Genomic DNA, 16,110 nt, shown 5'->3' on the forward strand with positions numbered 1-16,110 from the left:
TTCTTCGACGTCGAGAGTGGAGCGTTAGTTGTGAGTCAATGGCACCATCTGCTGGAAGGAAGCGGAAGTGCAACTAACTGGCGCAAGGTTGAAACTAAACTAAAAACTAAAAAGTTAGGAGAAGTGTGGGTTGACCCCTAGTAATCTAATGGTGCCCAACACCTTTGATGAGCATGAATAGCACCTGTTGAGCAATTAATTATTAGAGTTAATCAAGTAATTACTGAAGGTGTTTATCTGCCTCTAACCTGTTATTTCTTTATGCCAGCATTGTACTTTGTACTCCATACTGTTTTATTTGAAAACTTTACTCTTTATTTTGTGGACTTTAAAACATAAACCTTCTTATACTGCCACTTCATTGGAAAACTGCTCATCAATGCAAATATCTAATTATCCAGTAAATGGCAGAACCTTGGTGTATTTAGATTTGAAAGATTGTAAAGACAACCTGCCGGTGACCTTCAAAGTGAAAATCAGAATAGTGTTAGTTTAGAGACTGATGATTTGCTGGGATTTTCCTGCACAACTACCTCAGGTTTGTAGAGAGTGGTACAAAAAGACAAAATATCCAGCGAGCTTTGCGTGAAAAGGTCTTGTTCATGCCAGCGCAGATTAGCCAGACTGCTTGGAGCTGAAGGCAACAGTAACTCAAATAAACACAACTGAGTTATGTAGAACAGCACCACTCAGTGCACAACATGTTGGACCTTGAAGCAGAAGAATCAGCAGAAAACCACACGGTGTGCTACGTTCCTCAGCTAAGAATACAAACGGAGGATACAGTTACTGCTTATCAAAACTGGAAAAGACAAGATTGTAAAACTGATTCTGATGCAACATTCAGATAGTCACAATGTGGTATAAACAACATTATTCAGGCCGGCGGTAGTGTCATGGTGTGGGGATATTTTCTTGGCACTCGTTGGACACCTTAGTATCAATTTAGCATCATGTAAGCTTCGCAGCTGACTTGACTACTGTTGCTGACCATGTCCATCCTTTTGTGACCAGAGTACCCATCTTCTGATGGCTGCTTCCTACAGGGAAATGTGTCATATCATCTTATACTGTTTTCTTGAACGTGACAATGAGTTAACTGTGCTCAGATGGCCTCCACAGTTACCAGATTTCAATGATAGAGCACTTCTGGGATCTGGTAGAGCAGGAGTGTCTCATCATGAATGTGCAGCTGACAAATCTCCAGCAAGTATGTCATGCCATCCTGTTAACATGGACCAAAAATATCTGAAGTATGCTCGCAGAACCTTTTTTAATCTGCGACATGAAGAATTAAGGCAGTTCTTAAGGCAAAAAGGGGTCCAACACAGTATTAGCAAGATGTACACAATAAAATGGCCATATACTATACTTTATCACTACTGACAAAGCTTAATTAAGCTAAATAATAAATTCATATCGAGCTGTGAGATTAAAAAATTCAGCAATTATGATCCAATAATAAAATATGTTCACAAATGTTCCATTCTGCATATTGAGTATTTCAACTTAAATACTTTAAGGATGATTTTAGGATACAACTGTTGCTCGATTGCTACAGGGAGATTATGACTTTTACTTAAGACAGTAATGTAAAATAAAACAAGTTAAGGGCACCAGTTAAGAGACTATTGTAAATATTTGTGTTCGGTATAGCATTTCAAAAGTTGCAAATTTGGTTAACTGATAAATTTGGCGATAAATGTCTTATTACAGATCTCACAAAATTCAGTGCAACAACAAATATAAAGACACAAACAGCAACAACAACAAAAAAAAGATTTGAATTCTGGTCTGAGTTTAAATTTTATCATTACACCTGCGTTATTGTTCTTGCTCACTAGAGGGCAGCAAAGTCATGCAGAAAACATCTGTCAGAAAATCATCTTATACGGTTAAAAAACAACGCAAATGACATCAGGGCAAATGAAAACATACAAGAGGAAAGTTCTATTGACAAATATGTTGCGTATATTAAGGAAACATAATTAAAAATATTTTCGGAATATATGTTGTGTTTAATTAACAGTTCATGTACGGCTTGATTCAGTTCACTACATGTTTTGTTATTTAGGAAGCAGAAAGGTCATCATAGTCACATTAATCTCCTGTGACAGACTGCCGCTCAGCTCCTCCACTTTCCTCCCCCACACCTTCAGTACGGCGCCCGAAAGCTCACGTTATCCCGGCTGTGCACGCAATTACAGCAACAGCAAAGTTTTGTGAACAGGCACGATTCAGTGGGCTTGCCTTTGACGAGGCTGACAACAGCAATTACCTCCTCTCACACAGTGCCTGAACAGTGCATCTTCTCGCAACACTGTAAGTCTTCAACTGTAATGGTAGAAAAAACATTCCAAGAACACTTTGTTTTTTAGATCAAATATTTAATAGTCTGGTCTTAAAATAGCATTCAATTAACCCAAGAAACAATTCAACTGGTGGAGAAATCTAATACGATAAAGCATGCTCAGTATATGTGCTAAAGCATGAGGCATGTTCAACAACACATTTTTGCAGTAGAACCTCAGCCACTTTGCAAACATGAACATCCTTAATAGACAATTTAGTGAATGATGAGGCACTCTGATGTTAGTGTGAAAAGTTAATGACTGAGTCTCTATATTGCCATGAAGACTGCAAGTGTAAGCTACCTTTATGAGGTCAGGAACAGACAGTGACCCCAGATTGTTCAGCTCAATCATGTGTGGCTTAAATTTGAAGTAAAGGTTCACGGCAAAAAAAAAGTTGTTGAAAGCAGCTGAGGCCTTAGAGGAAAAAAAAACATCATGGAAAATGTTCCAACAAATATTGTTCTGGAAGATCACTATACAAAGAGGAACAAGCTCCAATCATTTTACATTTTTACAGCAAAGTAAAACTTTACAAATTATGCTGTTAAATATCAGGAAAATAGCAACCGATAAATCCATACGTCATCAGAATGAGGACTACGTTATGTACATCTTTCACATTAGAACAAATAAATCATGCAGTGGCAGCAGACTTTCACATTTAACAAAGACGCCTGGCCACCAAATCAGCTCTGCAGCAGCATCTGGGGCAAGTCGAGGGGGTGATTGCTGCAACTACAGTAGTCAGAAAAAATCCAAAATAGGCCGATAATAAAACCTTTGTACTTTATCTTTCAGTGCAAATCCTTCTCACTCGTATAAACATGTCTTCTACTAACAGTCTTTAAAAAAAAAAAAACAATGAAAAAACATATCAGTTTTACATTTCCTTCCAAAATCTCATGAATAAATACACAAAGCAGATAATGATACACACTTACTGGGAACTAGCATAATTTCTGCTAGAATAAAACACAGAGTTCTGCCATTAAAAAATCCTTAAAACAGTTGTGTCAAAATCCTTATTAATGTTCAGATAATGCAGTATATGGATGAGTGATACACACCCACACACATACAAAGAGCTGGATATTAACTTCTTGAAATATAACACATAACAATATGTTTATATAACAGAATCCTGAAACCACAAATATGAAATTAGATGTTTATGCAACTGCATGAGGCAAAGGTTTAGGATAAGAATTACTGACAGAGGACCTACTATGCTCATATTTTTGTTCTTGGGCAAAGCTAAAGTAGCTTTGCACAACTCACAGGTGAAAATAAGCCTTATTTATCTTATACTGGGCACTGTTGAAGCACTGTTGATTCATTCATCATCCTTTAAGACTTCTCTTGCTTTAAGCCTTCTGATTGTCTGGCCTTCCTAACCAAAGGATGGAAAAGCAGTTGGGACTTGCCTGAAACGGAGCGAAGAGTACAAAAAAATTATCTGAAGTCCCATTGTGACCCCTTGCACCTTTGGTCTGTGATTTCCCTACTCACTCCAAGCTTGTACAGAGAGAAAACATCAACCTCTGCTTCAAACTGACCTGAGTTTTGTGTGGATGGTCATTAATTGTAATGTGAGCAGGGTCTCTTTCCAGTTGAAGACTTCACCGTTTCCACTTGTAAAGGCATCTCTTCAGACGAGAAGTGGCAGTGAGAGAATGCTTGTCATTTTCTTTCAAACTACATATGGCTTTAAATTATAAATTCACCTCTCAGTGAGAGACTGTCAAGACTGAATATAATTGTAGCAACTTGAGTCAGTGGAAGGATATTTAAAGGAGAACATTCAGAACAGAACTGAAAATGCAGGACTTAAGCCACTAAAACAACCTTTGCATACTGCTTTAGACCAGTCACCAGATTTGTCTCCCTGCAACAATTATAGAAATGAAAATCAAATTGAAAGATCGCAGTTGTGACACATAAGAGGAGATCCAGCATCTGTCACAGAGGCACAAGTGCAAGAGGACAAAGAGGGACTTCCACTGGGAGATCTAAAAAAAAAAAAGCATCTCTATTAAAAATTGTCCAGATGTGCACCAGAAGATGACTTTTTAAGGGAGATCAGACAAACTTACAGCAGGTAAAGGTTTTTTATATTATGGAGTTATTGTCAGCTCCTTTAAAAAAAATCACACCTCATCTGTATGACAGTAAACAGGGGGAAAAAAATCCTATTTAAAATCAAAAAAAGAAACGGAATGCATTATTATCAGGATGTAGGCAGAAAAAGAAAACATTTGCCTCTCTTGCATTTCCACCACTGAGGTGTCCCTGACAAAATCACCAACATCCCAGCTGCAAAGCTGCTCGGAAGTCAGGCATGTAGCCTGTGGCTATATCAGTGATGCTAGCCAAAAAAAAAAGAAAGAAAAGAAAGCATTTATAATAACAGTGATAAATAAATGTATAAAAAAATACAGCATTAACTGTTGTCATGTATTAACCCCTTAAATTCTAATCTTTCTGTCTTTCTGAATAAAAGAGTTTCATCCAGATTTAGTGAGCAACAGCTTCCAACTGTGAGTTCAGCCAGCCTTGGAGTGGAGATACTTGGGAGAATTGTGAATTGCAAAATGTCTTTTTCTGTCCTTGAGAGATTTAACAAAACCCAGACATTAGTGGTTCTGTTTTAAAAACTCTCAGCTCAAACAAATGCTACAGTGCATTTTATTCTTGCCAGCACCAGACCAAGTGTGCTGATTGTGTTTGTAAAAGCATGGCGCCGAGTGCTCCAGGATGGAATTGTTCTAGCTTTGTAGTTTTTTAAATTTTTTGACATTGTTATAGCAGACTGGACAAGTAAAAAGGGCAAACAGCTGCTTAGAATTTGTTGAAACTCTGTTGAAAACTCTATATTTGTAAAGATTTCTCTCCAATAAGACAGAGCCTGATGTATGTTCAGTGATCTTCAAATGATCGATAGATCGATAGATCGATAGATAGATAGATAGATAGATAGATAGATAGATAGATAGATAGATAGATAGATAGATAGATAGATAGATAGATAGATAGATAGATAGATAGATAGATAGATAGATATGCAGTCATGCAGTACAAACTGTTGAGGTCTAAAATAACAGATGACAGAATAGAAGACTTAATGCAAGACTAAACGGGGTCTGATTAAACACTTGTATTAAACACACAAAGTTCATGCTAGAATGGAATAAAAAATAAATTGTTAAAGCATTCTTCCATTAAAAAGAAGTAACAGTCTATATAAACTTGATTATTTACTCTTTCGCGCCCTCTTCATCAATACTTCTTGTTATCTTTTATTCTCATGCTTTGCATTTCATTGATCTACTCCACGCTGCTTCCATTGATCCAATTGTTCTTGTTCCTCATTCCCCCTTGCTCCTTCATCCTTTTTTCCCCTCTTCAGTCCTCCTCTGAAAGAGCTTCGTGTGGGGTGGAAGGTCGTGACTTGCTGTGGCCTCGAACCTCCAACTTCCTGTCCTGCAGGAAGTCGTGAATCTCTCCAGGCAAACGCTGGAACTTCTCTTGAAACTCTGCCTCCACAGAGCCCTGCAGCTGGAAAACACCACACACATTCGCTTGCTCACTGAGGATAGATTGCTTTTAAAGATTTTTTGTGGCTAAGGTGGGATTACATAACGGCAGATGTAGCGAAATATAACCATGATGAGTCAGGTCCCAGTCAGAAACACCACACAAATTTGTTTAGTTATCTCCTACAGTTGAGACAGATGGGTTGTACATTCAGAAACGCAACCAGCTGTTGTCAGCCGTTTCTGCCAACACTCGAACAGCTCCAATATGGCTGCCAGAGGCCACATTGCATCCTTTAAATGCCCCACGTTGACGTCAGCGCTGCCTCTAAAGTGCGTGGGTGTGGGCAGACAGCAGCACCAGTTTGGAGCCTCGTGTACAAGAAATGTTCTTGCCAAGCAGTGCATTTGAGCATGAAGCTTGCAAAGTGGTCGGTGGCAGATTTCACTGACTTTGGCTAAAAATAAATGAACTTAATTGTGGACAGAAAGAGAAACTTGTATTTACCTTTGGCTTCTGGTCTTGTATCTCCTGCAGGAGATCATTGTGTTGCTCCACCAGCTGCTCGTGGCGCTTTGCCTGAGTCTCCTCAAGCTGAGGATAAACAAACAGACATACAGACAGAGTTGCACTAAATGGAGAGAGTGTTGCAGCCATAACATTTTCATAATTGTCTCTTTGGAATTCACTTTATGGAAAGGCCCATAAAAATTCCTTTAACCTCATCTGCTGCTCACCCTTTTAATGTTCTGGACGACTTCATTGACGTAGGACTTATTGATCTCAATCTTCTCCCTGGGAACATAGAGACAAATGGATTGACATTGATTGGATCTGAGATAAATATTTTTCTCTTCTAATGAGACTAGATCAGTGGATCAGTGCATGAAGCAGATGAGCAAGCTACAGCAGCTAGATAAATAGTGAAATGTGTGTGCATGTGCTTATAGATCATACTCCTCAGCCAGATGTTTCTCTTTGGTCTTTGCTTGGTTGATCTTCTCTGTTCTCCTTCGATCCATCTGCTTCTTCAGCTCTTTTTTCTCCCTATAGAAGCAGAAAGAAAGATTAGGGCAAATGCTTGGTGAAAATCATGGTATCAAGTTTTTAGAAGTGCACTGGGTAAAAGTCTGGCTCATAGTATCTTTTGAAGAACAGCTGAAATAAGATAGGGTACATATAAAGTATCACGTACTTTAAAAAGACATCTTTAGCAAGGCTAAAAATCCAGAGCCATCTTGGTAACTCTTCCTGGCAATTATTTGGGCCGGTATTTGAAGAATTGCCCAGATGATGCCCTCTAATCTGTCCCTTTCTATTGTTAACCTTATTTTAATTGTTACTACAATGTAAAAACTGAAAGCATAGAATTACCACTTGAATCTGATTCAAACTAAAAGCTTTTTTTAATTTATATTTTTTATATAACAGAAGCCATGGTTTTACCATCATGGCTTCTGTTGTGGAATTCACATCTAATTTTTGCTTCCAGTGGAGTTGCTCCCTCTGGGGCCAATAGAAAATGCGGAGGTCAAAACGAGCTTTCATGCCTCACACTGCAGGCTTACTTGTTGCTCCCAGAGTATTCAAAAGTAGAATGGGAGGGAGAGCCTTCATTTTCCCTCCTCAGTGGAACCAGCTTCTAATTTGGATTTGGGAGACAGACACTATCTCTACTTTTAAGATTAGGCTTAATCTTAACTAGATAAATACCTAAGATTAAGCCTTAGCTAATCTTAGGTAGGTTTTCTTTTTTGATAAAGCATATAGTTAGGGCTGGATCAGGAGACCCTGAATCCCCCCTTTGTAATGCTGCAATAGGTGTAGGCTGCTGAGGGATTCCTATGCTGTATTGTGTTTCTTCTTCAGTCACCTTTCTCACTCACTGTGTGTTAATTGACCTCTCTGCATTGAATCATACTTCTTATAAATCTCTGGCTCTCTTCCACAGCATGTCTTTATCCTGTCTTCCTTCTCTCACCCCAACCGGTCGCAGCAGATGGCCCCGCCCCTCCCTGAGCCTGGTTTCTTCCTGTTAAAAGGGAGTTTTTCCTTCCCACTTATAATCTAAAGTGCCTTGAGGCGACTGTTGTTGTAATTGGTGCTGTATAAATAAAACTGAATTGAACTGAATTATTAAATCACCTTCAATTAGCTCTAGGAGCCATTTAAGCATTTCAAGGTAACTGCCTATAATTTTAAGCTGTTAAATGCATGCTTTGTCTGTTTTTCCTTCCACCATTTAATATGATAATACTAGGAGAATCTCTACATTACTTTCAATATAAAAAATTAATAATATTGCAGATCATTAGTTTCATGTTCTACAATATAAATATTTCTCAAAATGCTGGCAGTAGATATATTATGTTGTCATAATTAGGTGTCAAAACAGTGATTATGATTTCATTTGAAAAAGAAAATATGCTTATGTGAAAATGTGCCTGATAAATAAATAAATGACATGTTTTATTTACTGGAATATGCAAATACATCCAAACAGGAACACTTCCAGAAATCAGTGTCTGTGAACACTGTGGATTTGCTGTGCCATCCACAAATGCAGGTTAAAGCTCTATCACACAACGGAGAATCCATATGTGAACATAATCCAGAAATGTTGCTGCCAAAACTCAAACTGGAAACCTGTTTGAGAACAATTTGATATTTTCTTTTGGAAAACATGGAAACTACATCCTTTGGACTAAAGAGGAGTGGAACCATCTGGCTTGTTATCAGCACTCATTTAGAAGTCTGGACTTGGCAGTTTGCACATCTGGAAGGGCACCATCAGTATCAATATACATTCCCATTCAGATGATGCTGTTTTTCAGGGAAAGCCTTGCTGATTTCAGCAAGATAATTCAAATGCAACTATTGTGACAGCCTGGCTTTGTACTGGAAGAATCCGAAGCTGAACTGCAGTCCAGACCTTGCTTTAAAAAATAAGAAAACAGACCATTGTTAAAAAAATGAGGGGATGCTACACAGTAGTAAACACACCCTGTTTTTTTTAGTTGTATTGCTAGGATCAAATTCAAAATTAACTCTTAGCCCCCTGAAAGCCTACTAGTAGTTATCCGTGCAGCTCTTTTCTGAGCCGAGTTGTTTGCATCAGAAGTAGGGAGGACGGTTTCTAGTGGTTGTCAAACCACATCTTTATTCGTATATACTGTTACGACCCGGCTCAAAAGCCGCAACATAAAAAAGGAGACGGATACCAGAGTGTAGGTAAAAAGAGGTTTATCTTAAAATGGACTATCAGGTTGGCTAAAATTGCTGGTGCCACCAAGGCAAAGACTAGTGAGCTCCCTGGGAAGCTTGCCTCAGGTATGCTTTTATCCACACCTGATTAGGTGTGGCCAATTAGCACCAGCTGAACACACTGAGCAGATTCGAGGCTGCAGAGGGACGTAACAATACCGACACATCCAAACTTGTCATTAAGTGTAAAGGGGAGGTTGTCAAATTTTGTCTTTATGGTATAAAGACCATAAAGAATGGCACCATGCCCTGCAAATATCCAACCTGCTGTTGCCTGAAGCAGCTCAGAGGGAATGCTCTGCAAGCTACTGCTGTTATGAAAATAACTCTAACACCATGTGGAATTCCTCTGAGCTTAAAGACCCGTGAGACTTCAGTCACAGATTTTTATCTCACTTGTCACAGATGTCTTTGAGCTTCTTTATCTGGGTGTTGTGACTCTCCTCAGCCAGACTGGTCAGCCGCTCTGTCAGCTGGAGGGAACAAAGACAATGTTTCACACAAATACATTTTACAGACATGCTCAAAACTGAAGGCGCTAACTTAACACAGAGCCTGTCAAACATCATTCTTATTGCTATACCTGGCGGGGAGAGACTTTCTGTCATGCCAATCATAGCGTGATACTTATTAGCAATTTGTCTTTTGGGGAAGATGTTATTATGAGTTTCCCTTGTCAATAATACTTCAATCAAAAGTGAAGAAACTATTTTTTTTGTTTTAAAAGTTCGTTTTGTTAGATTTTACCGTTTTAATGTGTTCTCTCTGCAGATATTTCTGACTATAGTACTGTTCCTGCCTCAGAGCCAGAAGCTGCTGATGCTGCTCTTCTCTCAGCTGCTGCAGACGGTCGTCCTTCTCACTGTCCGAGTTCGAACTCCTGACAAGGGCAAATCGAAGATTTTAAAATGAAACACTTTCCCCTCTCTTTCACAGTAAAATAACAGGTGTTATTTCAATATGATAAGAGAAAAAAATGTTATAATTAAAAAAACACAAACATAACGTGTCTGTGTGCGTCAGAGTTATTACAGCTTTAAAAAGTATAATTATTTTTCTCTTTTTTTTTCATTTTGACTTTGTAATTTTCAATTCAGTTTAGGTTTAGTTAGTTTTATTTCATTCACTATAATAACGTTGGTGTGCGTACCTGTTCTTGCTGCATTGTCTTGCTGTCTTCTTGTACTTATTGTTGAACTCTCGGAGGAGTTCTGACGTTTTCTTCTGGTGTCTCCTCACTAACTCCTTCAGCTCTTTAAACTGGCGTCTCTGCTCCTTCTGGTAAACTTTGGACTGCTGCAGATTCTCCAAAGTGCACACTGGGACATCTGTTACCATATGTGATCACAGATCATACAGTGTATTAGTTTGTGTTAAAACTCCGGAATCACCTTAAAGTACACCACACTTTATAAATAAAATGAATAAATAAATAAACAAAATAAAAAATGATGCCATTCATGTTAATGACTGTGATCATATACTTAGTAGGAATGTATTTCCTGAGATCATAAATCAATAAAGTTAATTTTCCCTGCTTCTATGAAAACAGACTTCTTCTGCAAGCATTTAGAAAAATCACAGGTTTAAGACATGCATGGATTGGCTTCACTTTTCAGACCTAGTCCTAGACTCACCTTTATATAAACATATATAATACACGATATATTTAAGATACACTCAGTGCTAATTTTGCTCTTAATTATTTTTTAAATTTGCTATCATTGAATCACACTTTCAGACCAATCCAGAGAATTAAAATAAGAAATCTTAATGTGTAATTATGTAAATACTGACCTATCAAAACACTTAAAACCAGGTCTTCAGTCTTGGCTGCTGGTTTGGCTGCATCTAAAATGTAGAAAAGAGAAAATCCATACCAAAAAAGTAAATTTAGTATTTGTACATATTACCATTAGAATATCTGCAGTTCACTTTTATCAGTCATTTAATATTTGTATTAGTGTGTGCATCTTCACTTGCAGTTGCTAACTACCTGTCGTGGCTGCCTGTTGATTGGCTGCAGAAGCTTTGGGTGTGGTGGCAATGGGGGTGTGGCCCGGTGGGCCAGAGACCGGGCTAAGCCCGTTTTCTAGTGGAGCTGATTTCAGATCAGTCTTACGCTCTGCACAGCTTTCAGTCTCCTCCTGAAAATCAATACCAAGACCTTTTACAGCCAAACTTTTAGCTCACGAGACAAAGAATGAATAGAATCGAAGCAGGTCTGACCTCAGTCTGCGTGTCCTCCTCGCCATCCTCCAGAGTCAGGGCTGCCAGCTGTTTAGATCTTTGCTCCAGAAGGTTGACATAGCGAATAGGGTTCGATAGAGCCTCGATTACATCTAGAAGAAATATGAACAAACACATACAGAGCTGATGGCATTGCATTGAGGACTATGTGGACATCATGAATATGGTTATGTGTATGTGACCATATCAGTTTGACTAACATGTAGCAATTATTTAAAACAGGAAGAAGTCATAGTTTTTGTGTACACATATGAAGATAAAAATTGAAATGCTAAAACCAAAATCAAGACCAAAATCAAGACCAAAATAAATAAATACATTTTCCACTGAATGCACCAGAAATATTAAAAATACACGCAAACATTTTTAATTTTAATTGGAGGGACATCGGTTGACTGGTTACAGTGGCGTAAGGCAGGCATCCTTTATGTATCAGATTTATTTGACTGTGGGACTAAATGTTTTTTAAGCTTTGATAAAATTGTGGAATTATATAAGTTGCAGCGTAATCAATTCTGGAGATATGTCCAAATACATAGTTCATTATCGAAGTGGCTGGGAACCCCTTTGAGTTGTCCTGTGGACAGCCCTGTGGAAGTCCTGCTCTCAAGATCATCCTTGGGTAAAGGCATCACCGCAAAGATTTATCACTTATTGCAAGAACGGTCAGCTGACCCTCTCCTTAAAATTAAGGGCTACTTGGCCCAGGACATGGCATTGGACATATCTTCAGTTGAATGGGATTCATGTTTTCAAAATGTTAATACTATGTATAAAGAAACAGGCAGTAGATTTATTCAACTTAAGATAATCCATAAGTGGCATCGAACACTGCAACAATTGTATAAATGGAACGTGGTCTCTATGGACAAATGTTGGAGATGTGATGGTCAAAATGCTTTGATTTTACATATCTTATGGAGCTGTTCGGCACTTTGGGATTGGTAGGAAAACATAATGGAGGTAATTTTCAGTGTTTTGAAAAGGAGATTTGGTATCTCACCAAAACTGTCCATACTTGGTATAACCACACAACTTTCTGATGGAGATTTTTCCAGTTATACAAAAAGATGGATGATTCTGGCTCTTACTACGGCCAAATGGGTCCTGCTAAGACATTGGCGGAAAAAGAACCCCCCCCTCCCTATGAAGAGTGGCAAAATGGCAATGGCTAAGTTGGCATCTTACAAAAAAGTGACTTATGGCTTATTAGACAAATTGCATCAATATGATTGTATTTGGTCCCCTTTACAAAATGGTTTTCTGTAACTTGAAGAACAGAGGAGTAATGACAGAGTGGTGGTGTGGGGATTGGTGTGTTTTTTGGGGTTATTTTTTTGTTTGTTTTGTTTTGTTTTTTAAATTATTTATTTATGTATTTATCTTTAAGTTCTGTTATTGAAGTTTAAATGAAATAAAAAAAAATTGTTTATGATAAAAAAATACACGCAAACATGAATTAATTTATAAAAATATTTAACTTTGTATTAATTCCCCTATTTATTTACATCCTTATGTAATTTTCATTTTTTTCACCATTTCTATTTAATAATTTTAGCAATTTACATGGATTTATGTTGATTTTTTGTTACTGTATTTCTTTCCATTTGCCGAATTATGCAAATTATGAGTAAGTGGATGAAGAGCATATGTAATGGGGTCCTTTCTTTCTTTACTGTATCAGAAGAATAGCAGTACTAATGTTTATTTATGTGATTTGTATTTATGTGATGTGATTTGTGATTTTGTCAGTTTTGGTCATTCATTAAACAAACAAACAAACAAAGGCGCCCCACTGCACTCTGGACTTTAAATGCATAAACAATGTTCTGAAAGCTCTTCAGCTGATGATCAAATAAAATATTTTAGCCGTTTAAGACACTTGTGCTCAATCATGTGGGTGAGACATTAAAATGATAAAACCTTTATTCTATTGAGCCAATGAATATGTTCAAGAGATTTACTGCAAGGAGTGGGTTTCTGCTAATGGATGAGCCAAATAGACGCAAAAACAGGAGCCCACTTCGGCCATGATTGGTCACAATATGTCCTGTAGGTGGCACTACAGAGCTTGGGATCCTACATGTGTTGAAAAACTGTCACAACAGTGGATACCTTTCGCTGTAAGCCACCTTGCATAAATAAAGACACTGCCCTTTCCCCCATGTTCTTTTATGTGATGCTTGGTTTTGTTATGAAAACAAAAAACATGAAATAAATCAGTCAGTGTAGATATTTGGTTCTGTGATGCCATTAAACAGTCCAGAAGTTTGTACCAGCAAATGTATCTGGGACATAGTCTTTGACTTCAATGTAGACGAACACAGCTGGCAGAATCAGAGACTGGTTTTTCTCATTCCTCAAGCCGATGTAACGATAACCTGCAGAGTAACAGATGCAACAGTCATCTGGTTCATGTAGACAGATAAATATTTAATGCAATGCACAAAACCCCGGCAATAAAGTTAGTTGGCAGTAAGAAATGCTAAGTGTTTTCAGACCAAGCATGAGTGAAGTCAAACTACACAGAAAAAAACTTATTTAGTTCACATTGTTTGTGCCTCTGCAACCTGATCACACGACATAAAGTCTGAACATAAAAGTCAGGATGCTTCCCGGGAGGTAAGGTAAGTAGAAAAATCAAGAGCCCCAAAATATGGTCAATGACACAAATATCAACGTGTGTATAGTCTCCACAAGCATGAAAAGCCAAAGAAATATTTATGTATGAATCTTTCATGATAGGTGCCATAAAACATCTACACATATAAAAAATGCTGATTTTTATTCTCTGTGACTTTTTATTTTATTATTTTATCATCAGTTCATTTCCTGGGAGTTTGGACAGTTATTGTCTGCTAAGTTTTATGACATATTGCTGTCTTTGTACAAGGAAAACACAATAAACTCCATAAGAAACATGGAGAAGAAAAACTGCAATACAAACTAGTGAACCCATAGAAACTCAAGCACACTCAAAGAAATCTCTAAGAGGTGTAGTTAGTAATAGCAGTCAGCACTAAAGATACAAAAAGGTCAGTATCTGATAGATAAATACTTTAACATTTAACACCAGGGTGAGAATCAAAGGTTGAAATGAATGAATACCTGGCCTAATGGCAGACACCGGAATAATTCGATGACCAATAAACTTCCCTCCTTCTTCAAAGGCAGCAATTCTTAGTGAGGCCAGGGTAGGAAGAATCACCTGTGAAAAGATTTGTCACAGTCACACTGTTAATAGGCTAATTAGTATGCACAGGTAAGACATCCGACTCCCTGTAACGCACCTTTTTGAACACAATCGGCTCTTCGTCCCACACTGGATTGATGGCATTGTTGTTCTGAGACGTTTTGGTCTTCAGAGCTTTCCGCCGAGTGTCTGCAGGGAGTCCGAACATCTCCACCTCCACATACACCCCCACTCTCCGCTCAGTCAGGAACTGGCCTGAAATAACCTGAAACACAGAGGATTCACTTGCATTTGTTTAAACACATACAGGAAGATACTACAAGAGTTATACCAATAGAGACTGTTTAAAAAAAAAAAAGCACTGTGAATATACCTTCACAGAGAGGGTGTTAGCTACAATGCCATCTACTGTGTTTTCCGTAAAAGGGTCAAAGTGTTTGTCCGGGCGCCTCATGAACTCAGGCTTCAACCTGTAGCCGCTCCGACCGTTGTACTCAAACATAAAGAGATTCAGCTGCATGGACAAATCTGCAACAGAAAATTGAAGTTTAGCATCACAAAGGCTTAAAGCACCAGTTTGAGTTTGAGCTGTACAGCTGCACTCTGGTTGTTGCACAAAAGAGCAGCAAAGTGGAATGTGTTATTTTGGGGAATCAGTGGCTTCTGAAGTACATTTTCAGCTGATCTGACTCTAAACAAGGGTAAGTGGTTAACAAATGAGTACATGCAAAGCCTAGATAGCCTTGGAAAGACTATCTCCCTTAATTTAAAATGCACTTAAAAGGGGGGGAAATCTTGAATGCTTTCTTTTACCGAGGCAAAAGCATTATAAGGCAGAGACATGGCACTCAAAAGAAACCTAAATGGGAGAATTCTGCAATTCCAAAAATGGCATTCCCTTTAAAATGTCAATAAGGATATTTCTTCATGACAGTCAACGGTGGCACATAAAAGTCGCAATCTTCCAGTTGAGGTCCAGAACAGTTTCAACTGTGTCAAATGTTTTTCTTGGTTTAATGTGGATTAGCACAGCAATTGTTCAAGATCTCTGTAGGGATGAGTCAGAGATGAACTGTTATGTTCGTGGCTCCATTAATTCAGATTAGTCTTTTAACCTGGAATTGGCCAATGGGCTTTCCATGATAGGATACTTGCTTGTGGGAGGACTTTTATTAAAGGTCCTTGAAGGCACCTTTTACAAAAAAAAAAAGAAAAAGAAAAAATAGTTTACCAATAGTTTGGTAGTTTAGAGCCACCAGTTGACATCCTGCGTTCCAGAAGAGTTGAGGCATAAAATTTGATGAATCCACTCTGGTTCCTTTTGGGTAGATTCGACTCAGCTGAGATTTATTATATCTGGTTAACAGAAGGTTAAGAACCATTATTTCATTAGTGCTAACATATAGATTCATGTAAAATGTATTGTACTGAAACTGCTGGTATAGAAACTGATGAAATGAAAACTTAATCAGAACTTACTGAGTTACAAAGATTTCTGAAGGTTAACAGAAAAAA

General features: G+C 38.0%; 1 protein-coding gene across 1 annotated transcript in view; it reads right to left on the reverse strand.

Moving 5' to 3' along the window:
• Nucleotides 1–2,378: 2,378 nt before the first annotated feature.
• The window catches only part of LOC147315867 (1-phosphatidylinositol 4,5-bisphosphate phosphodiesterase beta-1-like), a 37,760-nt gene continuing 24,028 nt past the window's right edge, over nt 2,379–16,110 (reverse strand). The window contains exons 18-32 of the mRNA XM_086258836.1: nt 15,827–15,951; nt 14,969–15,123; nt 14,693–14,860; nt 14,511–14,610; nt 13,679–13,783; nt 11,382–11,494; nt 11,149–11,299; nt 10,950–11,003; nt 10,303–10,480; nt 9,900–10,032; nt 9,549–9,625; nt 6,846–6,935; nt 6,626–6,683; nt 6,396–6,482; nt 2,379–5,909 (exon numbers count right to left, since the gene is read on the reverse strand). Coding sequence (XP_086114962.1) covers nt 5,757–5,909; nt 6,396–6,482; nt 6,626–6,683; nt 6,846–6,935; nt 9,549–9,625; nt 9,900–10,032; nt 10,303–10,480; nt 10,950–11,003; nt 11,149–11,299; nt 11,382–11,494; nt 13,679–13,783; nt 14,511–14,610; nt 14,693–14,860; nt 14,969–15,123; nt 15,827–15,951 — 1,747 coding nt within the window. The 3' untranslated portion in view covers nt 2,379–5,756. The remainder of the gene's footprint in view (nt 5,910–6,395; nt 6,483–6,625; nt 6,684–6,845; nt 6,936–9,548; nt 9,626–9,899; nt 10,033–10,302; nt 10,481–10,949; nt 11,004–11,148; nt 11,300–11,381; nt 11,495–13,678; nt 13,784–14,510; nt 14,611–14,692; nt 14,861–14,968; nt 15,124–15,826; nt 15,952–16,110) is intronic.

The sequence above is a fragment of the Aulonocara sp. 'chitande type north' Nkhata Bay genome, linkage group LG13 (genome assembly GCF_057382095.1).
Source record: "Aulonocara sp. 'chitande type north' Nkhata Bay isolate Kocher_YH1m ecotype deep benthic linkage group LG13, A_spYH_male_GT1.1, whole genome shotgun sequence".
Lineage (NCBI taxonomy): Eukaryota > Metazoa > Chordata > Actinopteri > Cichliformes > Cichlidae > Aulonocara > Aulonocara sp. 'chitande type north' Nkhata Bay.